This window comes from Hippichthys cyanospilos, chromosome 1 (assembly GCF_059441005.1).
Source record: "Hippichthys cyanospilos isolate Australia breed blue-spotted pipefish chromosome 1, RoL_Hcya_1.0, whole genome shotgun sequence".
NCBI classification, from domain to species: Eukaryota; Metazoa; Chordata; class Actinopteri; order Syngnathiformes; family Syngnathidae; genus Hippichthys; species Hippichthys cyanospilos.
The window spans coordinates 19130357-19155279 of record NC_142369.1 but is presented as its reverse complement, the minus strand read 5'-3'; the positions used below and the strand labels follow the sequence as shown (position 1 = coordinate 19155279).

General features: G+C 41.6%; 3 protein-coding genes across 3 annotated transcripts; 2 read left to right on the top strand and 1 right to left on the bottom strand.

Moving 5' to 3' along the window:
• Positions 1-102: 102 nt before the first annotated feature.
• tut7 (terminal uridylyl transferase 7) lies at positions 103-15530 on the bottom strand. Its single transcript, XM_088422847.1, has 29 exons — positions 15271-15530; positions 12225-12637; positions 10508-10662; positions 9725-9841; positions 9432-9609; positions 8493-8581; positions 8315-8366; positions 8134-8203; positions 7855-7981; positions 7660-7779; positions 7455-7589; positions 6908-7085; positions 6185-6834; positions 5314-5464; positions 5147-5233; positions 4928-5028; positions 4556-4613; positions 4372-4475; positions 4216-4305; positions 4025-4138; positions 3512-3589; positions 3260-3437; positions 3116-3163; positions 2931-3022; positions 2503-2618; positions 2238-2431; positions 1941-2008; positions 1805-1865; positions 103-1702 (listed from the first exon to the last, which is right to left on the bottom strand). Exons 2-29 carry the CDS (start codon positions 12616-12618, stop codon positions 1644-1646), a joined length of 3864 nt encoding a protein of 1287 aa, XP_088278973.1. The 5' UTR covers positions 12619-12637; positions 15271-15530; the 3' UTR covers positions 103-1643.
• Positions 15531-15867: 337 nt separating this feature from the next.
• Positions 15868-18792, top strand: ccno (cyclin O). Its single transcript, XM_088425824.1, has 3 exons — positions 15868-16155; positions 17054-17239; positions 17587-18792. The coding sequence occupies exons 1-3, from the start codon at positions 15868-15870 to the stop codon at positions 18058-18060; spliced, it is 948 nt and encodes a 315-aa protein (XP_088281950.1). The 3' UTR covers positions 18061-18792.
• Positions 18793-20713: 1921 nt separating this feature from the next.
• Positions 20714-23532, top strand: mcidas (multiciliate differentiation and DNA synthesis associated cell cycle protein). The gene is made up of 7 exons (XM_088425800.1): positions 20714-20788; positions 20842-20923; positions 21001-21074; positions 21481-21541; positions 22207-22424; positions 22477-22584; positions 23107-23532. Exons 1-7 carry the CDS (start codon positions 20714-20716, stop codon positions 23521-23523), a joined length of 1035 nt encoding a protein of 344 aa, XP_088281926.1. The 3' UTR covers positions 23524-23532.
• The last annotated feature ends 1391 nt before the right edge of the window (positions 23533-24923 follow it).

The following is a 24923-nucleotide window of genomic DNA, read 5'->3' as shown; positions in this document are numbered from 1 at the left end:
AAATAAACAAAATCTTATCAAATATGGTTACAACATTCAAATGTGTTGAGATGTGCCCGTGTACGAATGCAGTTGTAGTCAAGAACACAGCTCTGGAAAACATTTAAGGGAACCAATGGAATTTGTGTTTAATGAATAAAATGGGCTGCAAAGTCAAACCTGGCAGGCCCATGAACGGCACCACTGAACATCAACCAGTCAAGTCTGACATTAAAGAAACATTAAGGCTGCTGTTTTCAAAAACAAACAATAGTTTACAATATCAATCACGTTCTTTAATGAAATTCAAACTTATATCACAACTGCAATAAAGCTAGACAGTCTATACTGAGTGACAAGCAGGCTTTTTTTTTTCTTTAAGGGGAAGTCAATTCAAAAAATTTCTTTACAATAACGTGACCGTCACCTGTCCAAAAATTGTTTTCTGATTAATGCTGCATTTTGTACAACAAAAATGATTCAGCAAAATCCACTCATTACTATCCAGGTGGCCAATTCACAACTTGCTGTGGACTCACGAGACAGTCATGTGAGCTTGCCAACATCACATGACTAAAGCCGCAAGTCGTTACCTGAGACCTTTAGAAAGTGTGGTCATCTGTTGACGGAAAGTGGCAAAATGGCCGCCCCGAGATGGAAACAAAAGGTGCATTTTTTTCTGATAAGCCCATGATCCACAAATGCATTATTAATCAGAAGGCTGTTTTTACACCGGTAGGGGTACATAGAACATCTTGTAAAAAAAAAAAAAAAAAAAAAAAAATGCTTTACTTGATTTCCTCTTTAAACATCTAGCAGCAACATAAATTGAGAGCGTGGACCCTCACAGTGCAGCTACCAGTGTGTGGCTCTGTGTAAACAAAAGTGTACTTTCGAGTCAGATACATACATTTCTCTTTAAATTTAGGCTTTGACCATGATTGCATCCAGCGCCATCATTTTTGATGAGATAGCGACAGCTTGCGCCAAAGGCTGAGGGCAGTTGGGTCTGTGCGTTTGCTTTATAAAATAGGTGGACCAGCAGTCTCTTAAAATGAAACAATGATCCTAAAATATATACACACATCTACACAAAGAAGAATGCTTGTCAGCAGCTTTTAAAGCAGATGGGACATGGACTTGTGAGTATCAGTGCAAAGGACAAATCAAAGTTAAAATATTAAAATTAATTAAAAATAAAACAAAACATGGCCGGGTAAACGTTAAACTCGTTTCACCATTGAAACATCAATATAAATAAAGATAAAGAAATCATCAATCTCCTGTCCAACAGCTTCAGGACAGTACAAAAACGGAGAGAAATCAACAAAGCATGCTATCATTGGCCAGACTTACTATTTTGTCACTGATTTAAAGATTCGACTTAATAGTTAAAAAAAAATGATGAAATGCATACATGATGCACTGCGTTAAAATGAAACTTTAAAACCCCCTCTGAAGAGGGGGAGGGGACAAGATCTAAATAAAAACTTGAAAAAAAAAAAAAAAAAAAGGCCTAAGATGGCTTCAAGTGACGGCGTCCCGGCTTTGGCTTTAAAAAGGTTCCCGCCCGACGGCCCCCGTTGCCATCGACGGGGTTTCCGGGGCGGGTCGCTGTCCGCCTGGACACCGGTAGAACCTCGAGGGCTCCGCGCGGCCACGGCTCACTCCACCGGGCTCTTCCTGTGACTGGGCCGACTTAAATGGCGGGTCGCTAAACTGCCTGAAGGGCAAACACAGAACATTAAAAAACAAAAAAACTAAACAACCCTGTAATACAACATTTCTGCTTTCTACAAAAAACCGTTGTGCATAAGACACATACCTGCTTGTGGACTTAGCATCAAATGCTGATGCTTTTTGTTCTCGTCCTTTAATGGTGAACTCTGGAGAAAAAGAAAATTAGACAGACTGGCTAAAACAATGTCCACAATTTTGTAGATCTGACTTTAAATTCCTACTTGTTTCTCTCGAAAATTCCTCAAGAGGCCCGATGAGGGCGAAGGGAAGTTTTCCAATTTCATATTTCCTGTTAGACAAGATAGAAAAAGGATGAACAATCTCCAATGGAGACTGTTGTAAAAAATTTGAGGGTCAACTATTCCTACAGACAATCATTGTTGACTTCATTAAACACGCATGTGAATTTCTGGATTTTTTTTTTTTTGTCCCCATTCTCACATTCTCTTGAAGTAGCGAGAGTGCGCATCATCAAAAAAGTGCGGTATCCCCGAAAAGACAAAAAAAATATTGCCAACCTGCGGGACCTCTGTAGAGCTGACAGTCTTTCTTGATGTGAGCGCTGGATCCACACAGGAAGCAGCAGCGCGGCTCCGGAGCCTCCCGCCACCTCCAGTGTTCACTTCTGTGCCTGGACGCCAAGTCCTCCCCCGCGTCCGCCCGCTCGTGCGTGCCGTCCGGCCTCCTCTCCGAGTCGTGCCTGTGCCTGGACCTGCGGCAGGCAGAAATACTTGCGTACCGGTCCTCTCCCCTCCCGGCTCGTGACCGACCGTCCGCACTCACTTCCGGCGCATGGGGCAGTCTTTCATAAAGTGACCGATCTTGCCGCAGATGCGGCAGCAGCGGTCGCTGGGGGCCACTTCTCCCTCGGTGAGGACTTGGGGGTCAAAAAAGTACTCCTGAGGAACGTGCGGACAAACCACAAAAAATCGGACGACAAATTCAAGCTAGCGGCTGGACAAGTCTATGCGGGCTTACGACTATACTGCAACTAAAGTGAACAAGTCAGAGGTTGTTGTTTTTTTTCCATTTGAAAGCAATTAAGCACTAATCCCTTTAATTATTTGTGGGATTATTCACCAATAGAAAGCTGCACCAAAGCGGCCTGCTATCGGGATATGGGTTGTACATGAACAGAGTTTATGTTCATATTTTACTGATGAGATGGCCAACATGATGAAAACGACAAAATTGAAACCGCAAGTACCAACCATTTTATTGGCGTATTCAGGGGGAAACGCCTTGATGGGGGTGCCAAACACAGTTCTGCCATTGATGAAAGCCTTCATGATGAAATTGGTCACTGTCATGAAAATAAGGAAACACATGTGAGAACAGAGACATACAACCTTGGCAAAAGTTGAGCAAAAGATGAAAAGCAGCAAAAGCAGTTTACTTTTCCTGGACAGGCCAGCACCAAGATTGTGATTGAGGTCAAATGGGTCTGCGGCGGAAAGAGAGTTGACAGTCAGAAAATTCAACCTTTCCAGGATGTCCCAGCGCTGACATTTTACTGAAGGCTTCTCCAGCCACTTCTGACCTTCGATGACGATGTATTTGGACGTCCACTGCTTGTTGAATGTGGTGAGACGGGCTTTCTGACGGGTGCACACCACGTGCTCTCTAAAGTCAAAGTCCTCCGTGTAGAAACGGAGGAGGCCGAGCCACAGTTCCCCCACCGTCTCGCTGTTCTTTCCGTATTGCGGCCAGCGACTTGGCTGCGGGTCCAGACAAGGATGAGTAGGTAGCGAGATGCGATCGTGACACAGCCAAGTCGAGCCGAGATACTGACCAGGGTTTTTAAATCATCAAAAAAATACACGTTCCAGCCATCCGCTAACACCTCAGGCTTCTGGTCGCCGCCATAAAGCTGCAAAAACACAGAGGCGGACTTTTTCCGAGTTACGAACCGCCACCTGAATGTTTTTTGTTCTTGAGTTGTAAGCAAAAATTTGAGTTGCAAACAGGGCAATGAACCAGTATCAGCGGCAGAACCGAGTGGTAGCCAGAGATGGTCAAGAGTCATGTCTGCATACAAATCTTATAATAATCTAATTCTGGTTTGTAAAACCATGACTGTGGATGGTCTGACAAACAATGGCTTCTCAGTTACAGGGGTTGCAAGCATGTAAGCCTACACTTTTAGGCCAAAGCGGCAGGGCAGTTTTGTTGTGCCAGTCAGACCTTGTTTGAAGGCAATAGCTATTGTGCCAGAGAGTAAACAATTCTTTGACTTCAAACTATAATGCGCAAGTTGAAGTTAACTGTACATCCTTCGTCAATCCGGAATTCTCGAGAAATGTACCTCCTGTAGAACAGGTATAAGAGGTGGTTCCCTCTGCTGGAGGAAGAAGAGAACCATGAGGGTGTAGGCGTAAGACGAGAGACTGCCTCGCGAAGCATCCCCGATGTCACAAATCTGGAATGAAAATGCCATCCCCATTTGGCAAAAGCAGCAACATTTGGATGACAGCTTGCGGTCTGCAGCATACAGACCTTGGCAAACACCTTCATTACATAACAGAGGATCTTCACTCTCCTGTCAATTGCGGCGTATAAGGCCAGCAGGCGCGTGTTGTGCAGAGCCTGTGGGTGAAAACAAAGCTGTAATGCTGCGGACCTTTACACTTAAGTGCGAAACAAACACCTCACCAGTCTATTGTAAAGGCTTATGTCTCCCTCCAGACCAGTGCGGACGTGGTAGAACTTGACAATGGGGACTTTGGCTGTAGTGATCGGCAGGATGTTCCTCAAATCTGGGGGAGGGCAAGAGGAGATGATGAGACGCACAATACATGAGCTGGTACATCTGGAATGAGGATCATGTGCTTTTTACCGGGGTGTTTCCTCAGAAGCTTTGCAAGACGCTCAATTATATTGATGCAGTCAACATCCTGAGAGGAAAAACACAAGCAATGTAATACTCATTTGAGTTCTGACATACTAAGATGAGTGGCAAAGCATTTCAACCATAACACAGGAACTGTCATCTCTGTGATGCAACGCGCATTTACTCTAAGTTAATATACAACTGACAGTAAGTTAATACATTCTTTATTAGCGTGCATCAAAATTCCTTTAGCTTGCTGCCATTTATAGTTTGAAACAATAAGCAAAAAGTGTCTTGTGTTGCTGATTTGATGCTTGCTTTACAGTGAAAACATATTTTACATGCACATCACTTAGAAATGACAGTAAGATGGCATACATCCATGTTGTCTTGGCCCTCTCGCACCATACAAATGTCAAGGTCACTCTGCCTGAAACCAAAACCATTTTTTGAAGATCCAAAGAGCTGCAGACGAGCACCTGCCCACAAAACGAAGGAATACATAAACAAAGTCATCCTACCACGACTTGATGGCTACGGGACCGTACATTACAGAAACGTGGCAATAAAATGTAAATGCTTGTGGTTTGAATTCACCAGGGAACTGTCGCCTGACAAAGGTCTCCAGATCCTGCAGGATGCATTCTCTGACGGCCACTTCCACCTCATCCGGGGCAAAGTCCACTGGAATAAAGCGAACATCACCCGTCAGTTTGGATAACCTCAAAGATGACTGCTTTTTTAAGCGAATAGTTTGTATTTACCAAAACACTGCTCACAGACTTGGTCAAGCATATTGAGAAAGTCCGGAGTCATTGGGGGCAAAGGTTGCAACTCCACCTTCTTGAAATCCTCCGGGCAATCTTTCTTCAAGTGACCATCACGTTTGCACAAGCTACACACAACCATGTGGGACTGAAAGGAATGAATGGGAAATTTTGTTTGGATGTGCGCAAAAATATATTTACATTTTTTTCATATTTGTCAACAACAGGTACCAGAGTACTTCTGAACCAACTGGAGTTGTGGTCTTATTGACCCGTAAGATACTCCCCAAAAATTACGTTTTGCAATTTCCTTCAAGGGCAAGTCAAGGAGAAGTCAAGCATTACATTTTTTTTCAGGGTACAGCAGATGGCAAAATGTCCACCTCCCAAGATTACTAAAAATGGGTTTATTTTGCTGCTGAATTGTTTTAAATAAAAATGGTAATCGATAGAATACGGTGTTCAGAATGGATGGAAAACACAAGGGTGTGTAGACTTCACATTGCCAGTTTATCTAAATTTTCATCACATCTATTTTTTTTTAGTCAACATCCCTAAAATGTTAACAGCATCTGAGGTGTTGGTCTCCTTTGGAAATGATTTACTTCACCCATTTTTTTGACTAGCGCGTTACGCACTCAAAGTACAATGGTAGAGAAGAAAGCTAAAATAATCATTCATAATTTAGTTCAGTTTCTCATTAGAAATAGCGAGAAACTTTTACGCCACACAAATGTTCTGTGTGAGGTAATGATGAAGGCATATATTCTTGTCACCTTTCTTTAAACATTTAAAGGTCATTTTGCAAGAACCTATGATGTACTGGTGACAAAAATCAAATTAATAATTCTAATAACAATAAACTTACTTTTCCTCTGGTGAAAGCATGCTTGTTGAACTGATATGACTTGTTGTTCTGCATATGGTTTTTATTTTCTGGGAGTTCATTTTCAACGGCGTCTTGTAAGGACAGAGGCGAGGTGACAGCAGTTGCCAGTTCCTCCTCCTCTTCCTCTTCTTCATTTGAACCAGGTGAGTCCAAATCTGGAGGTTCCTCATCAGACAAAAGCTCCTCCCCCGAGATCTCGTCCACAGGGAAAATCTCCTCATCCTCTGTGGTGAAGCTGTCCAAGTGACGTCGACGGTGCGCCTCAGCATCTTCGTCCTCCTCTTCCTCGGAGAAGCTGCTTTTCCCCAAGTCCACTTTTTCCTTCTCGCCGTCGGAGTCGCTGCCTTCCTCAATTTCCTCTTCTTCCTCGATGATGCAATCAGAGTCTTCCGGGCCATTTTCGTCACATTTACTTTGGGACTGAATGCTCAGCTGACTCAAGTGTGGCAGATCCGCCTTCCCTTCGCGTGACTCCTTTGCGCATGGAGCTGTCACCTTGTGATTGGCTGCTGGCATGTTGAGGGGAAGTGCGAAGTACTTGTATGTTGTTTTGAGGCAATGTAGAATGTAGTCGTACATTTGCTGGCTGTTAACAGTGCGCGCCACGTTCCTCTTGACAGCAAAAGGGTCTACAACCCACAAAACTAGAAGTGAGTTTTGGATGCTCACACATGCGCAATCAAGAGCCGGCATCCTGCTTACCCTCCACGGCAATGCGTTTCTTGGGCCAGTCTTTCAACTCCCTGGACAGGACAGCGCCGGTCCGTACGCTGACAACGTTGTCGGCCATGTTGAACTCCAGGGAATAGAAGCGGAGCATTTCGACCCAGAGAAAGCCAATTTCCGCAGGGGGGCGAGGCTTCTGGAAAACCAGTGGAACCTATAATATGAATACATTAACAAATTTAATTTACGGTAGAAACTCGCGTTAATTTTTCACAGGAAAGCTTCATCCAGAGAAGTACGTTTTATACGAGTACTATTGTGACGGGACTACTGTGTTAGCCTAAGTTAGTGATGGGACTACACCATATTGTGATTTACAACCTGCAAATTTGTGTTTGCGACCACTGTTAGTGAAGAAGCTCTAACAACACACAGCCCTCTTTATATATGTGTATGTGGATAATTCTGTTGAGCCGTTGTCATTCATGAATTTAACGTGTTTTACTGTCATGCTGTCAAAGTCAACCGGGATGAAGCTGAACAAAAGAATAAAAATGGACAGATTGGGTATTACAAATGCTACCTTTCCCCTCATGCATGCCCCCTCTGGTGACTGCGGGGCATCTTTGGCTGAAGAGGTGCAAGTCCAGTGCAAGTACCCGTCCTCGACACACGTGAGGTTGAAGTCTGATAGCTTCCCCAGCGAAAAGGTTTTTATCTAAAAGTGTAGCAGACCACCATTATAATCGCACGTGAAAAGCTAACCTGGCTCAAAATGAGGTACAAACCGCTTGATTCAGGTACGTTGGCAAGAGGGGCGCCTTGCGCTGTTGTAAAAAGTAGATGACCATAAGCGCAAAGACATATGGGGGTAGTCCACCCTCCTCGGAATGGTCGATTTGACAGATCTACAACAAATTCAAAATTAAGACATGCAAAATTCAGCCCTCTGTTTTGGAAAAGTCATTGGTAAAGACTGTTACCTTCGCCCAAAGTCGAAATCCAAGAACCAGTGGTAAGAGGAGAGGTTCTTGTATAGCTAGGGAAGCTAAGTAAGAGGATGTTTGGAACGCATTTTCATTCCCTGCACTCACTTTGCAGAGGAGACCGCTGCAAGGAACAATACATTCAAAGAGATTGTACAGTCATTTGCTTTGTGCTATTATCCAATTTTCTCGTGGAAAGTCATGTCAACGTTTTTGGACATAGTTGAATTTCTAATTTCCGGATGTGTTGACTTAAGAGCGGGCGGGACTACACACCTCTTCTTTTCTTTGCAGATGACTACAGGCAAACGAGCATGAAAATCAGCTTCCAGATCAACAAAAAGAGCTGAAAACACACAAACAAAATCCTTCAATTGATTAGACTATAAACATGATGTTTTTTTGCCCTCCAAAAGACGCGTCTATGGTTGGGTCAAACATTAAAAAAGTGACTCACGGCTCACAGCGAGGCATTCCTTGACTGTCAACAAGACATCTGGCTGATGCATCTGTGAATACATTCCATTTCAAAGCCTTTACACAACATAGATATAATATAAGAAGAGAGCATGTGAATATGCTGAATTCTGCAAATAATCGCAAATGCACATCGGTTTTGGCACTGGGCTACTCACGTGAGGTGGATACTGTATGTCGATGTTGACATCAGAATCCGTGAATCCAAATTTAGTGCAAGATGATCCATACAACCGAAGCCTGATCTCTAGAGATTTGGCAGACAAGAAGCAATGTAAGCAACCATGCACAAACATATTTCTGCACATAAATTCCAATTCAAATATGCTTTATCATGTTCCAGGCATGATTTATTTTTTTGACAGAGCTGAATAATTTGTGGAAAAGCCCTCAAAATCATCATGGCTATCAGACACGCCAAATAGCTCCTCCCATTTAACAGAGCGTGGAAGGTTGCCATTCGCAGCTTGTTTAAGCACATGTCTGAGGGCTAAAGGAGCCAAGTCTTTTTCTTTTCATAATGTGTCGGAAGTCTGCTGAAAAAATGATCCACGCAGTCTCATGGTTGACAACAAAGAGGCAATTAGGCAATGCTTGATGAAGGTGCATTTTTGCAATGTTCTGTGCAAACGCTTTAAAACGGATACATACCATATCAAATAAGAGGTACATATAATAATGTTAAGCCTTGTAAATGATATTATATTACTTATTTTGCATTTGAATTAATGTTATTCAAAAACAGATATTTGGAAATGTATGTTTTGAGTTATGTGGTTATAGGTTGACCTCCCTAATATGGGGGTTGAAAATGGGGGGGGTAAAAACTCGACTTGTACTCTGAGAAACACTGTAATTAGAGTTTTGGGATCATAGTTTGTGGCTGAAATGGGCACATATCTCTAAAATGAGGGTTAAGACAAGTCTCAACTCTCCGACTATGAATCCAAATGTTTGGTAGATGTAAATTGCCTTTGGTAGATGTAATCACATTTTGTGCCCTGTTTACGTCCAGCTCTGTCCCTGCCTCCCGGGAATAGCGGTGAGCTACTGTGTAACTTATAGCATGACCATTGACAACTTGAGAGGTGGCTCACCAGGCAGGACGGACAGGAGCAGATCTTGCATGAGGGACACAACAGATCGTCTCCTCTCGACATTGCAGTCATCCATTCCGTGCTCTTGGACGACAGCTTCCAAGGCAGCATTCAATAAATGAACATGCTCGGGGCCAGGAGGGAGGATCTCTGTCAGCATTGCATGCTCTTTTCTTTCCTGGAGACACAAACACAACATGTCCACGTCTGGTTTTACAACCAGCAAAAGGCTGATGTGCCTTTAAAAAAACAAAAAACAAAAACAAAAAAAACCCCTGGCTTTTCTTTCTCACCCGGAGCTTCCGCTTGTGCCGCTTGTCTCGGACGTGCCTGTTTGCATCCGACACTGAGTCCAAGAGAACGTCGCAAAGAGCGCAGGTGTAAAGTGCATTAGGCTTGCTGTTAGACTTCTGGGTAATAGGAGAAGGCGGAGATATTTGACAATAGTTAGTACCAAAGCAAAATTGTTACCTTTTGCAAAAACATGAAAAGGAGAGGTATAACTTTGACTGCTATTTGGAGGCTATTTAGCAGGAAATCCCCCAAAAGTTTAAAAAAAAAAAATCCCATGAACAACCTATGACTTTACAATAAGGTAAATATAGGGTTATACCTCACTCCGATTGATAGCATAATTTTAAAATTTTATTTGTGTGAAAAATTAACCAATTACTGTACTGTAGCTAATGAGATAACTTTTATTTTGAGGAAAAACTTTTATTTTGTAGAATTAACTAATTTATATATTTCAAAACAATAAATATATCTGTGCAAATGGTAAAAATGTTAACCAAACATTCAATGGTAATTGAATAATAATACATTTTAAGTATTCAATTTTACTAACAGATGTTATCACATTGATTACTTGCATCTACATTGTGTAGCTGTGAATTTGTTATCCTCAACGCTGTATAGAAGAACACAGATGAATCAAACAATCCGGAACTAAAGACGTTAAAAGTGCTTTGATGACGCAATGCCTAGTGTGCGTGTGCCCATTAACTTTGGACAAATTAAGCCACCCAAAAGAGCATACAGAAAACTGCTTAACTCAGAACAAGGTGCGCATGTACCTTCTTGAGACAGTGTATGTCATCTTTGCTTAGGCGCATCTCAGTTTGGCGTAAAACGTGCAGATCTTTGGCTGAGAGTGTAGATTCCTCACTTGGAAGGTCCGGGTCCTCTTCAGCAAAATTTCTGCCCTTGTTTCTTCTCCTACGCCTTTTTCCTTTTGAAACAAAACAAAAATGACAATGAGCTGGAAAAAAATTCTAATTATATTTAGAGTACTGCATTGCAATTTCCAGTGAAGGAACGTTTCAAATGTAAACAATGGTTGAAAGGAGGCGTGGGCAAAGAACGGCTCACAACCAGACGGCTTCCAACAAGCATTTCGATTATCTGGAGCCCTGTGATGCTTGTTACATCCATATTGTCATTTTTCCTCAAATTAATAATTTGACAGGTTAACACTCTTTGTCTCATTAAATATGGGTTTAATTGTACTGTTGCATGGGGTACATATACAGACAGACAACCACTATATTTGTACTCTGTATTTTACATATTCAATTATTTCATGAGTTTATTATAATAATAATATATATATATATATATATATATATATATATATATATATATATATACACATATACATATATATATATATATATATATATATACATATAAAAAGAGAGAGAGGGAGAAAGAGAGAGAGAGACAGAAATGTGTGTGTGTCTAGTCTAAAGTATGTACTGTATAATCTTTTATAGACTGCTGTATGTCATTTTTTTTAAGTCACAGAGGGATGCAGCCAATCACAATTCTGCATAAATTAACTTTTGTTTGAAAAAGCAAAATATGTTGGAGCTGTGTGATATAGGAGAAAAAGTAATTTTTTTCCACAGTTTTTTTTCGTTTTGAAAACAATACACTTAAAACGACAAAAACAAACGAGCAGATCGACATGCAATTAAAATCTGAATTAAATTTAATAAAAAAAGATGGAGAAGCTAAACAAGCATGTTTACAATTTTATTCAACAGTTCAACAAAAGAAAACCAATATAAAATCAAATCGTGAACTAGCTTACAGTCGTAGTCTTTTACCTGGTATGCAAAATCCAAACTAAATATCCCCCTCAAGAATAGTGACAATACCTTAAAAAAAAGTAGGTGAAATTTTGATTATGATCCACGCTCCATTAACTCAATTTCTACATGCAAATGTGCATGTTCAAAAGATGACATTGATTTCTGCTTTGGTCTAGTAATTGCCCTGCTAACTAGTTTTGAAAGCAGAGGCCGGTAAAAACTGTTCCGAGAGATTGGGGAAAAAAAATGTTTGTTTTTTCTCTCTTCAAAATGTTTTAAAGCTTGAGGATGAATTGCAATTTGGTATTTTAACCAGAAACTTGAACTTCAATCAGTATTTCGAGGACCACATTAAATGATGTGGCGGGCCGGCTCTGGTCCCCGGGCCTTGAGGTTGACACCTGTGTCCTGGATAGTAGTAGTACGTCAAAAGATTTACCAAGATTGTGTGTGTTGCCCTCTTTATAAGGCATTGACCACAGACATAACTTTGGCAATGACCTAATCTGCACAACTTTCGTTTTGGAAATACTGCCACACAGCTGACGATAAGTAACTTTACTTGTCAAAACAACGTCATTATTATCATACAAATTGCCCAGTCCTAGTTCATGTCAGACTTTTTATACATTTACTAATTTTCAACCTGTTGATTATCTGTCCCAGTGCACATTTTAGACAAACTCTGAACTCCCACCTGCATTAAGAATATTTCCATCAGTGGTATCCCTCCTCCATATATCCCTGTCCTCATGTGGACCTCCACAACGGAAACTCTTGCCCCATTGTTGTTGCATATGCTCTCTCCAGGTCTCTTCTCGAGTCATGCCACTATTTTCCAGACTCCAGAACCGATGTGGATCGTCCCTCTGCAAAGGGCTGTGACCACCTCGGAAGGCTCCAGGGGAATAGGCCAAGGGGCCGAGTCCCCCCCTCTTGGGGCTGGCCCAGTATGGACTTCCGTGGTTCTTGCCTTGCTGTCCTCCATCCATTCTGAATGTCTGTCCTCTACTCTGGTCCTGGTTCCTCCAGCCGTCGGCACCAGCTCCCCAGCTACCAGGCCTTGTCCGGTGCCTGTCCGAGTTCTCCATGATGCGTTAAAAACTAAAACTGCAAAGCAATGAAAGAGTTCATCAAAACACATATTGTAATCCCAACATGTTTAAAACAAGCATTTAAGGACTTGTCTACATAACCAGGGCCATTAAAATCATAATTCATGTGTTAAAAAAAAATTGAGCTTTGGTTATTAAAAAAAAAAAAAAAAAAAAAAAGCTGCTACACGAGTCCGCATTGTGTGGTTTCATTCATTAACAAACATGCTAAACCGCTAAGCGGCAGCGGTATTGCCAAATTCCGTCGAATCAAAAAAACTTTCATCTCTAAACGGCACCAACGTTGACGTCCTCGGCTAGAGATCAAGTGATGACATAAAAGTGTGGTTTAAGATTGCTATGCACAAACGCGGACGCGGAGAATTTGGCAAATTTCCACTTAAGCTGAAATTTCTCAGACCTTCAGTTTTAATTGGGGGGAAAAAACATTCACCGCCCATTCGAGAGAACCCCGGCTACATGTAGACCACAGGTGTCGAACTCCAGGCCTCTAGGCTGGTGGTATCCTGCATGTTTTCGAAGCCTCTCTCTCAAACACGCTCGATTCAAATGATTAGTATCATTTTCAAGCTTCCGCAGAACTTGCTGCAAGCGAATCATTTGAATCAGGTGTGCTGAGCAAAAAGAAAAAAAAACGCAAAACTTGCAGGATACCTGCCCTCAAGGACTAAAGTTCTGCACCTATGTAGATTATGCCTAAGACACAAGTGTCAAACTCAAGGCCTGTGGGATACACTAGCTCTGAATTACTATTCTACTCATGTGAGCGGTAAATGCTGCCACACATTTTCAAAATAACCAACAATAAGCAAATGCGAGAACAATAATGCATGGGAGATTTAGAAGCTGTGTTGGGCCACGCAAAGTTCACAGATGCCACAATTGGATGAAATTAACAAGTTTTTGCTTCATTTAAGAGTCAATCTTTTGAGTTTTAACAACTTTGAACAAGCGTCACTGATCACTTGTAGCATTTTGCGCAGATTTTGTTGAAAGTCAGGTTAAAGCTTTGCTTAAGGAAAGGCTTGAAAAAGACAAAGCCCACAAAATGCCAAATGTTTAAGATTAAATTTGATTTTATAATGGAAAACACATTTCAAAGATGGTGTCTTAAACAGGCAGCTCAGTGTCGCAGTGAATAGCACGTCCGCCTCACATTTAAAGGAAGCCGAGTTCAAATCCACCTTGCGCGGATCTGTGTGGAGCTTGCATGGTCTCCCCGAGCCTGCGTGGGTCCTCTTCGGGCACTCCAGCTTCCTCCCACACTCCAAAAACATACATGGCTGGTGTATTGGACATACTAAATTGTCCTTAGGTGTGAATGGGTGCGTGAATGGTTGTTCGTCTATGTGTGTCTAGCAATTGGCTGGCAATCAGTTCAGAGTGTCCCCGCCTACTGGCCAAAGCCAGCTGGGATAAGCACCAGCAAGCCTGTGACCCTTGTGAGGATAAGCGACTCTACAAAATGGATGGATGGGTCTTAAATGATAAAATATGACATATTCATTGAAACAGATAAATACAGAGGACTAACGTTGATTCTGGCAAGGCCACCACCCAAAAAAAAAAAAAAAACACACAACCCTGTCAAACCCTGAATACGTTAAACTGTCTCGCATTTGAGTCACACGTCTAAGTTCTTAAACGGAAACAGTGCAACTCAGAAGTTATAATTGCTACTATTTTCTATCAAGCACAGGAGTAGCAATGTTTTTGGACATGACGGTAAAGTCCTGAACTCAAACCCAATGGAAATGCAGTGGCATGACCTCAAGATAGGTTGTCACTAGAGACATCGTGGGATTCTTGCTTAACTGTTATGTATATAGGAGTGCTCCAAAATGTATCCTGATGGCACATGTGATCTGGAACTCCAGAAAAGGTTTGAAGTTACTGCTGTTAAAGGAGGGTCTACGAATAGTTACATACAAAATTTCACTCACTTTTACCCGCCTATTCTGCGAATGTTTACAAGTTACATTATGCTCAACGAAAACATACAACTGTTTGTGTGGGCACGGGGCAAACTGTTCTTGTTACGGAGACGATTAGACTGATGATATAGTCTGGAGTTTAACAATCCTAACCGAACACAAATTACCAGGACGTCGCCTGCGATACCAACAAGTTTGACAATCCTGATTTAAGCCATACAACGTGCTGTACTAATATCTTTATCATTTTAATCTCTCAAAATAAGACGGTGAAGTTAAGTTGACGGGGGGGTACAGTTCCAGTCGAGAGTCTAAGGAGATCCCCTTACCGACTTCTTGCAAAGGGTTATGTCATGGCGTTAGCATGGACTAGCATGCTAGCTTGTGCGTACTACATCTACCCGTGGCCTTTACTCCCGCTTCTCTTAATTTAAGGTTCACAAGCTCACTAAACGTGCACAAGCAAAACACGAATGGCTTACGGTAAATACACCATAACATCTGAAATTAGGGTTAACGTACCTGTTAAACATGTAGCATCCTATGCTAAGCTACATAGCTAATCCTTTAGCAACTCATGCTAGTTATGCTTTGCCCTGTTTGTTTTTATCACAACTATTCAGCTCGTAAACACGCCAGAGATAGTACAATACAACAACCCCCTTCTAAATATGTATAAAGGACACTTCCGTACCTTTAAAATGTGGACGAAGGACATATTTGAAGCTTGGTTCTGGGCCGGACGTTTTTTTGCAACGTCGCTCTTGAATTGAGTTTTGAAACTATACGGCTTGACTGTTTTGTAGCGGCGGGACATGCTGCTTTCGTGTTCCACCCACCACAACAAAAGGCACCACTTTCAAATAAACATGACATAATTGTATAAATGAAGAAACAATGAATAAATAAATAAATAAACACACAAACAAATAAATGAATACATAGCGTGGCTTTACAAAGGAAAACAATTTTAAAGAAATCTGCAATCATTTCAAAACTTAAAAAAAAAAGATGTGAGCGTTTCTAATTTATTTAAAAAAAAAACCATATTGATTATGAACTCATCCTCCCCAGTTGTTACCCCTTGTTAAGTGCTCCAAGTGATTTACAGATGGTGCCCATGTGTGAAAAAGTAATTGAGGCACGCAGGTTCAATTGTTTGGGTCTCGTCGCCATGGTAATGAGGCCAGGGACGCGGGGAAGACCCCGGGAAATGGAGACTCCCCCTTCACCTTGCACAGGGTAAGCTCCAAAATCGATCTGAGTTGGGTGCATTTGACTCACGCCGGAGATGGTGCTCGAGACGCGGGGCGACCGTGGTTCCGTCCGGGTCGAGCGGTACCGGAAACAGAAACTTGTGTCCAGATTGAGTGACTCGGGTTTTGAGGAGGATCTGATAGGTTCTCCCCTTCCTCATGCCCAAGCAGCTTCGTCACCAAGGCGAGTGGACGAACCGGAGGGGGATCCGGCAGGACAAGCTTCCAACTGGTACCTCCAGTACGGTGACGTCGGCTATGGGATTCAGAAAGAGAGGGAGGCAATGTTTTACCCGTGCAAAAGTCTTGCTCGCCAGCCACAAGTAGGTTCAAATGCATGGGTGGGCAACTGATTATCGCATTAAGGCTGCATTTATGTTTTCAAAAGGACACAAGTGCGAGAGGTGGCAAGTAAATGTATTTCCACTAAAGGTAGTACAATTCCGTGGACAAGTTCGCGCTTCCAAAAAAAAAAAAAAAAAAAAAAAAGATACAGGTACACTCAAACAACTCAAAACAACTTTCCCCATTGAAACAAGCCCCCTCTCCCTAAAAAAGTGTATGTGTTTTCGGGGTGTTTTTATTTACGAAAAAGAGTGCTGTGTGATTTTGTACCCTGGAAAACTAAGATTAAATCAATTGAATGTAAAGAATTAACATTTATGCGTCAGTGTTTCGCCTTGCTCACCAGGAGGCAGTACAATGCAGTCTTGTAGAAATAAACAAATAAGTCGTTTTATTAGTTATATTACCACAAGTACTAAAACTATTCAATAGATATTTAGTCAAATGCTGTAATATTAGTTGTTTGTTTTCATCTGCGAGTATTGTTAAATATCTCTTTACTGTGTTTTTCTTTTGAAACACACAACTTTGTCTTTATGTTTAGTTTGCCAGGAAGGTTTTAGGAACAAAGTTGTGTGAATGTTGAAACATCCAAACTAAGAATCACAAGTAACACTATCAGGACAATCATGTAAAAATCGCTTTAAAGCATTTCATGTTTTATTTTGTGTGTAAACTGGTCACTAAAGCAGAGAGACTAGAGGGAATAATATTAACAAACAGTTACATTTTGTCGCATGACAACTACTGTATCATTGTTAGAAAAAATGCACAAATCTATATTTTCAAATTCCTGTATGAGGAGTAATAAGAATATACTATATATGTTTTTTACCTATACCTGATCGTGTAACTATAAAGTTGATTGAATGACAGGTGACAGCCCAGGCTCGCTGCAAGCTGGTCAGCTGGCTGATACCACTGCACAAGCACTTCCGCCTGTCCTTTGAGTGCTGCTGCCTGACTGTGAACATCATGGACAGGTTCCTTGCATGCACACCTGTGGCCGCAGACTGCTTCCAGCTTCTGGGCGTCACAGCACTGCTTCTTGCCAGCAAGAAGGTGTTTAGAAATACACACGTTTCCATTTTTAACGGTGTATAGAAAGTCAGCGTCTGTTCGTCCATTTATCTTTTTGCCCGTCTATCAACCTGCCTGCCCGCCCGTTTGTCTTTCATCTGTGCTCCGTCCGCCTGCCTGTCCATCACTCCATTCATCCATTGAATGGATACTGAGATAAAAATTTGTATTAGACTTTTATGTTAAGTTTAGAACAATTTCCTGCCACTAAATTGTCATTCCACCATTGGAAACCACTCTGCCAAAATGAGCAATGAGCCTTCAGCTGAAACGTTTGAGAACCACTGTATGGACTGGATGGCGAAATAAATTCAATATGTCTTTCTCAGGTGGAGATGTGCTCTCCCAGCATCGGTCACCTCTTGTCCCTGTGCTGCGACACCTACACCAGAGAGCAGCTCTGCAACCTGGAGAGTCTTATTCTTCTGCGTCTCCACTTCCGCCTGGGGGCACCCACTCTGGCCTTCTTCTTGGACTACCACGCAAACCGCCCGAAAGCCGTGGGCGAGCCTGCGAGGCGTTGCGACAGCCTGGCCCGAAAGGTCTGCGAGCTGAGCCTGGCCGACTACTCCTTCAATAAATATGTTCCGTCTCTGACCGCCGGCTGCGCGCTGAGCCTCGCACACGAATTACTCCAAGCTGAACACATCAGCTATCAGTTAGAGGATGAATCGCAGGACGGTATGATCGAGGGTCAGTGTGGAAGCGACCACGCCAAAGCAGATAACAATTTGGCTCGGGAGTGCAGAGACAATCTGAAGATGCTGGCTGCGCTTAATCAGGTGTCACTGAGTGGAAATTAATGTTTAATCATATGCAGCACGTTTCCTTTTAATTTTGGCAATACCTCAAAGACATTAGACCTGATGGATGAACATTACTGTTGCTATCCAGCTGTTTGTTTGACCGGATGCCTTCTGTAATGTAGAAGCTGTAGAGAATACATTTGTGGATGGGTGGGTGTGGGGGTGAGTGCTACTTGGCTTCCCTCTTTATGCGCCACTGGCGCTGCCGCTGAGCTGTTGGAGAACAAGTGGTGCTAAAAGTACTGAAACTTTGAACAGTGATTCCAACGCTGTGGTGTAACATTTTTTTCAATGACAGATCATCATGTAAGAAAATGATCCAATTTCACCACATTAATCAGAAAAGTACGTTTTAAAACAGTTGCATCCACTTATTGCGATTCAGAGTATTGCGTTTGTGCTCACCTGAGTCCCAGTTTTCACACTGAGTGCATTTAATGTTAATGTGATCATCAATGTTTCAGTATTCTTTGTTTTAGTGCCATTTTTGTTTGGTGGTGTTCTGTGAGATTTTTCTAATTTAATATATGGACCCAGTAAAGGTTGGGGAACACATTGTAAGGTATGTTTTGTTGTTGTTGTTGTACCAGTATTTTCAGATTTGTATTCATTTTACCATGAAGGAACAGAGTAAATGATGAAGGAAAAAGTTCATTTTATGTGTTAAATAAATTAGAAATAAAAGTTATTTGTCTGTATACTGTAAATGCCATTTGAACATTGCATTTGTATGTGATTAATAAATGACCCACAAATGTGACACTAATGTACTTGAAGAAATATGATGCATCTTATAGGTTGACATTTTGAAATTGGAATGTCATTAAAGCTGAAACGAATATATTTGAGACAAAAACACGCTTACTGCAAAGTACAGGACCTGTCAAAAGTTTGGAAACACCCTCTCGGGCTACTTTTTATTGCTTAATTCTTAAGTTGTTATCCTTATGAAGAAATAATAAAGGAATTGAGGTCAACCAAAAAATAATACTCAAAGTAATGCGTTTAGATGTTCATAATTAACTTTTGAGTTATTGACATCATAAAAAATATTGATGGAATTATAGTCAACAAGAAAATAATCAAAATAATGCTTTTGGATATGAATGATACTTAATGATCGGGACAGAATTTCACATTTCAGCGTTAAGCTTGGATTTCTTGACCTCTTAATATCTTTTAGACCATTTGAATTTGTAGGTGTTTCCAAACGTTTGACGGGTACTCTACTTTTGATAAGAAATATTATCGCATTTTTTACTATAAAGCAAACTCTTCACAAGGACGTTTCTTGCTCTTAAAATAGTTGAGACTCGGGTCTAAACGACTTTTTATTATTGCCAAAGAGTAACCTTTATGTCAACTTCCTTTTATCATTTCATTATTTTTAGATGTCATCTTAAGCCGAAAATATACACTTTTAAGGCATATTTGTCCAGAAGTGGTAAAACATTCTAAATCTTGGTGAGATGACCCGCTTCAATTAAATTATTATTATAATCGTGTCGTAACGTTTTGTATTATTCCACGGCGACCTAAACGCCCAGCAGAGGCTCTTTATCTAGCTAATCCATTACGCGTGGCAGTTCGACCTGCTGACAGTGTTGACCACACAGGTGCAGTTAGCGTGAATGGCCCATAGGACTTCTCTCGTTTGTTTGCTCGTGGAAAGGCATTTGTCGAGTGTGTTTGCCGAGCTGTCGCCTTTAATTGCCCTTTTCCTTTTCTACTGGCCTTGAACTCCTCTTCTGCCCTACGCGTAAAAAAATGCATGAAACATATACGTACGGTAGTCTTTGCCCACAAAGTCTGGATGCAGGTGTCAGAATAAAATGACTGAGGCTGGAGTACTTTATTACACCATTCGTTTCCGTTGAGATTGCGCAATTCGGCTGCAAAACATTGTCCTAACACAGCAAGTCGTTTAAAATAAAATAAAAGTGTGTATCAAAAGCATAAAGCCTCCTCGTTCACATAGTGGTACTTCAGACAGAGATTAAGAACTTCATTTGTTCGAACCAATCTTGAGGACCTCAGCAGGTCTGTTTGACATACACGTCCTTCATCCACCACCAGTTTTTGGTGGTGCGCATCAACCGCTGAAAAACAAAAGTGACGCGCGTTATCGCGGGCTGGTTTAATACCCGAGTTGCCCGAACTCCGGAACTGCCAAAATAAAACACTTTATTTGTGAGTACACAACAATAGTATTCATCTTGACCGATTTGTAGATCACCTTGTCTGAAATGAATGATGTTATTAACGTGGTCATTATTGTGCAACACGACCTACAGTATATTCTGGTGGTTTGTGTAAGAAAAAAGTGAGCGTAAACTCACGTCTTTGTGTATTCCCAACGATCTGCTGGATGCTCATGTGCGCCATGCACAGGCCTTGCGTTTGGCAAGTGGTGAGCAGGTGGGGCGGGCTGACTCAACCGCTGCAAAGGCGCTCTTTACGCGGGCTCTTATTCCCACCCTATGAGCCCGAAAGACCGTTGATCCCTCCAGCTCAATCTCCGAGGACGCCTTCTGTCCCTGGAGACCGAGTTAATACTTACATTTGATTGGGCCGCGACATGAATCCGCGCCAAGAACCGGGAGAACGTGGCCTTAAATGAGCTCGGAATGGCGTGAACAGAGGTGGAGGGATGATGCGCGGTGGGAGAAGCAAGTTTGGTACTGAGTGTCACAGGGGACGGAATGTCCCACGCCATGTCGACAAGGTACGGTGCCTATATGGTGCAAATAATTATTCAAACTCTTAAAATGTTCTCAGTTGGTGCAGGACAAAATGCCCAGAAGCAGCAGCCCAGTCACTGTTTATGTGGAGCTACCCTGCAACATTGAGCAAGGTCTGCGCATCTTTACAAGTACCACTTTACCCTTAATGCGCTCAAATAAACAATCGACTCGTGTTTACTCTTCCTCTCTTTTTAAGCCTTTCCAACAATTGCGTGGGATGATTTAGAAGACTGCGCCAGCAAAGAGAGCGACTCACTCGGCTCACAGGCAGTAAGAAGGAAATCTTTTATTTATAACCACTTCTCCCCTCCTGGTGGTTAATGACACGTTTTGCACACATAAGAGTAAAAACAAATAAGGTGGCAGATATGCAGTTGCGCATCACTCAAAGCCTGTTAATGTTTAACAAGGTGCGCTGGAATCCTGCACAAATAGCGTCGTAAGTCAGGCTACCAAAAATCTACTTTTGCCATACTGCCCTGAACGCATCACACGTCACACTCATTCATCGACATGATTGCTCGTGAATGTCTTACACCACATTTCCCTTCTCCGTGGTTTTGGTGGGACAATCAGGTAGATCATTTTTTTTTTTTTTGGTTTGTGTGTTGCTTTTGTTTTTATACATTTTAAACGTGCATGTTCTTCATATTAACTTGATTGTTATCAACAGGTGAATGGATCTGATGGAGATGAGCGAGACTTTGAAGACTTTGCACTGGATTTTATGGCAGGTAAAATGCAAGCTCTCTGTTGATTTCATGCAAATGCTGAATATTGATGCTGAATTGAAATGTTGTGGAATGGAATTGTTCTAAATGCGTGATTTGAAGTAGAATTCTTTTGAAATTGTCAAGGTGAAATGAGTAAAATCTCTCCTCTCTTATTATGGGGCATTTACTGTCAAAGATTGGTCATTTGGGGAAAACGAATAGTTCTTTTTAGGTAGTGAATAAGTTAACAGCTTGAAGAAGGAATGTTTTGAACAATACAAGGAATGTGAGAGGGGTACAAAGTAAATTATCTCTTAAATTTTTTGAAAGAGTGACAATTAGGATTTTTTCCTATGAAAGGTGGAATTTAGGTAATTGGGACTTGTTGGAATGTGGAAAACAGACCTCTTGATATCTGAATTTCATTTTATTAAAGAGCTCACTCTCAATTTGTTGAGTTTTTTTGGGAGGCAAATGTAGGTTCCCAATAAAATTGTGTGAAATGTTCTGAATGAGGCAATATTTTGAGGATGGAATGATTTGATCAGTGGAGGAATCTGAAAGGGGAATAACAATGAAAATATCTTTTTTTGTGGTATTGAATGAAATGTGTCAATGTTCATTCACACAACTAAAATGTTGATTGTTTCCTTTCAGCAATAACTTTTGACTGTTCTTTTTGTCAGACTCTCCAGCCACTCTGGAGAGCAGCCTGTCCCCTGCAGAACTGGTCCCCTTTCAAGGCTGCATTATACCCCCACTCTCCCCTCAGCATCTCCTCTCTCCAGAGGAAGGGCTCTCGCCACCTGATTTGTCCTGCACACATAGCCAGGATGGTACACCTTGGATGGGCCTCAGCTCTTGTCAAGCTAGGATGGGACAAGCTCTGGAGGTCAGTCACCACGTTGGCATCATAACCATGTTACAGTATTATCTGATCACACTTTGCTTTCTAGCAGGTGCATGAGACATTGAGCGCAAAACAAAGTGACCCATCTGAGGAGAGGAACCTTCACCTGAGGCAGCTCGCATGCCGAGCAAAGCTTTTGGCCTCTGTGCTGGAGGTGAGTGAGAAATGTTTGGTAGAAACCACATTCCGTTACAGTCAAATACCATTCATTGTTGTGGGAGATGATCCAATAGGTGAAAATCTATGCACATGGTGAAAAATGCACATGAAATGATTTAAAAAAATTGTCTAAATGTTTTTGAACACAATTCAGCTTGAATATAAAGCATAGAAAATACTGTACTGTATTGTCGTGCAGTGGTTCTTTGCTTTATGTTTGAAGAATATAGTTTCAGTACTGGACTGCACTGAAAGAAATGCACTTTATTAAAAAAAAGAAAAAAATGAATGTAAAGTTGAATAAAAATGGTATTATGTATAAAAAGTGCCAACCCTCCACCTAAAAAAAAAAAAATCAAGCAATAAACATGAAGCAGACACACTATTAGCTTTGCCGGGCCACAAAAATGGATGCGGCGAGCCAAATTTGACCCCTGAGCCTCTGGGTAAACACCTGTGGAGTAAATTCCAGAGGAAAACCATCTTAATATGTGGCTCTCCGTGTGTCCTCTTTCAGCAACTAATGACTGACACAAAGCCAGATGTCAGCGAACCGGGGAGATCTTGCTCCGCAAAATCTATAAGTCCCCACAAGAGACAGCGACTGAACGATGGCTGGGAGTCCACCGACTCCGTGAAGGAGATCTTAAGAGACGTCAGCGTTCGATGCGAGGCAGTGTTGCGCGACGCCACCAGCGAGACCATGCCGCAACAGGACACAGACTCTGTCCCCATGTACGGGTCATTCTCGGGTCTGCAGACCTCCGTATGTAAGGCCAGCAGCAGCGAGGTGAAAGAGGACACGACGTGTTTCCGTACTTCGGTCAAAGAGCACGGCACTATAAGGACGTGCGCGTTCCCTCACGGCTGGGCCTTCTCCTCCGGCACCCAACATGGAGGATACCGCTTCCGCTGGGTTCCCAACCACAAGTGAGAGCACCCAAAAAAAGACAAACCACAACTGTTGGAAGAGTGGGTGGGCAAATAATGTTAATGCTTAACTTCTAATCTCCAGCGATATCGGTAAATGATTACTTGATGTCTTCCTCAGGTAGCTTATAGGCTAATCAGTCAGAGGACACGAGACTGCCCGAGCATTTGTAAGAATTGCGCTGCTGTTTACATGCCGTCAACTGTAATTATCTCAAGCCAAACGCTGACATTATGTCAACATTTGCCTTTTTTTCTTCTCTCTTACGTTATTTTGTAGCTCACAGACTCCACTCAAATGACATTTTATTGTGAAACGAGGGACTTTGGAAAACGTAAATAAAAGATTTGTGTGTAACTTTGCTTGTTTGAGCAGTGAGACAAATGTCACCTGGTGACCTTTAAGGAGCATGGGCTTCCTTTTCTTTTGTCTCTCTGTCTTCTGCATTGACTGTGTGGTCTGGGAAAGAGTGCCGTGTCATGATGCATTGCTCTCCACATCCTTCTTTATGTCCTTGTTTTTCACATTTTAACTTTGTGCACAAACAGCATGATTTGCTGCGCTAAAGCACAGGTGTCAAACTTAAGACTGGTTAGCCTCTTCCGACCTGCCACGTTATTTTAGGTGGCCCTTTAAAGCTTGTCGCATAAACCCATTATCTAAATGATTGATTAGTAAGCTAATTAATCAATCAATAATAATCAAACACAGCTAAAATTATTATTGGCTGGCTCATGAGCTTTTCGAGATGCGCTCTGTCCTTTGGCCAAGTTTTGCTTTGACTTAAGATGCAACAGATGTATGGTGGTGTTCAATAACTATTTCACAATTCTTTAAAACGAGACTTAAGGAAGTTCATTTCCAGTCCCAGTTGACGTCTAGTGGCTATGTAAAAAATTATGAAAATTACAGCTATGTTTTAAACAGGCATAAAGCTTAATAACCATAATAAAGTCTATTAATCTTATTATTGACCAAAAAAAACCCCAGATATTTGAACAATAAGTTTAGACAGCTAATACAAGAACACTTACTGGTATATATTCTTTATCTGTAAACAATGACTACCTCTCTATTTAGATTAGAATGAGTGTCTTATGCTGCCCTAAGAAGTCAATTCAGGCACACCAGAAATCGCTGCACATTACCCTTTAAATTGATGCAAAACCTGGGACAGTTTGAAGCTTTACGTTCTATTCAATTATGTCATTGCAGTAGGCTTTTCAAAAGCACAATATTAAGTGCTATTTCAAACTGTTACCATTGTAATTGTCCACCTCCACGGACAGAGAAGAAAAACAAGTGATATTGCACTTGACTTTTGCATTTTGTTCCCGTACTGTACCCGACTAAAAGTTAAACCCAGTTATGTACAAATTCAACATTCTGTACTCGAATGAAAA

What these genes read in the sequence shown, in the direction of transcription:
- tut7 (XM_088422847.1), bottom strand. Translation starts at nt 12,618, where the DNA reads ATGGAGAACTCGGACAGGCACCGGACAAGGCCTGGTAGCTGGGGAGCT. An exon ending in AGTCTGTGAGCAGTGTTTTG is followed by an intron (nt 5,234 to 5,313) that starts GTAAATACAAAC and finishes GCTTTATTCCAG; the next exon opens with TGGACTTTGCCCCGGATGAG. An exon ending in CAAATACATCGTCATCGAAG is followed by an intron (nt 3,164 to 3,259) that starts GTCAGAAGTGGC and finishes TTTCCGCCGCAG; the next exon opens with ACCCATTTGACCTCAATCAC.
- ccno (XM_088425824.1), top strand. Translation starts at nt 15,868, where the DNA reads ATGGTGCTCGAGACGCGGGGCGACCGTGGTTCCGTCCGGGTCGAGCGG. An exon ending in GTCTTGCTCGCCAGCCACAA is followed by an intron (nt 16,156 to 17,053) that starts GTAGGTTCAAAT and finishes ATTGAATGACAG; the next exon opens with GTGACAGCCCAGGCTCGCTG. An exon ending in TGCTTCTTGCCAGCAAGAAG is followed by an intron (nt 17,240 to 17,586) that starts GTGTTTAGAAAT and finishes TGTCTTTCTCAG; the next exon opens with GTGGAGATGTGCTCTCCCAG.
- mcidas (XM_088425800.1), top strand. Translation starts at nt 20,714, where the DNA reads ATGATGCGCGGTGGGAGAAGCAAGTTTGGTACTGAGTGTCACAGGGGA. An exon ending in TGCACTGGATTTTATGGCAG is followed by an intron (nt 21,542 to 22,206) that starts GTAAAATGCAAG and finishes TCTTTTTGTCAG; the next exon opens with ACTCTCCAGCCACTCTGGAG. An exon ending in TTTTGGCCTCTGTGCTGGAG is followed by an intron (nt 22,585 to 23,106) that starts GTGAGTGAGAAA and finishes GTCCTCTTTCAG; the next exon opens with CAACTAATGACTGACACAAA.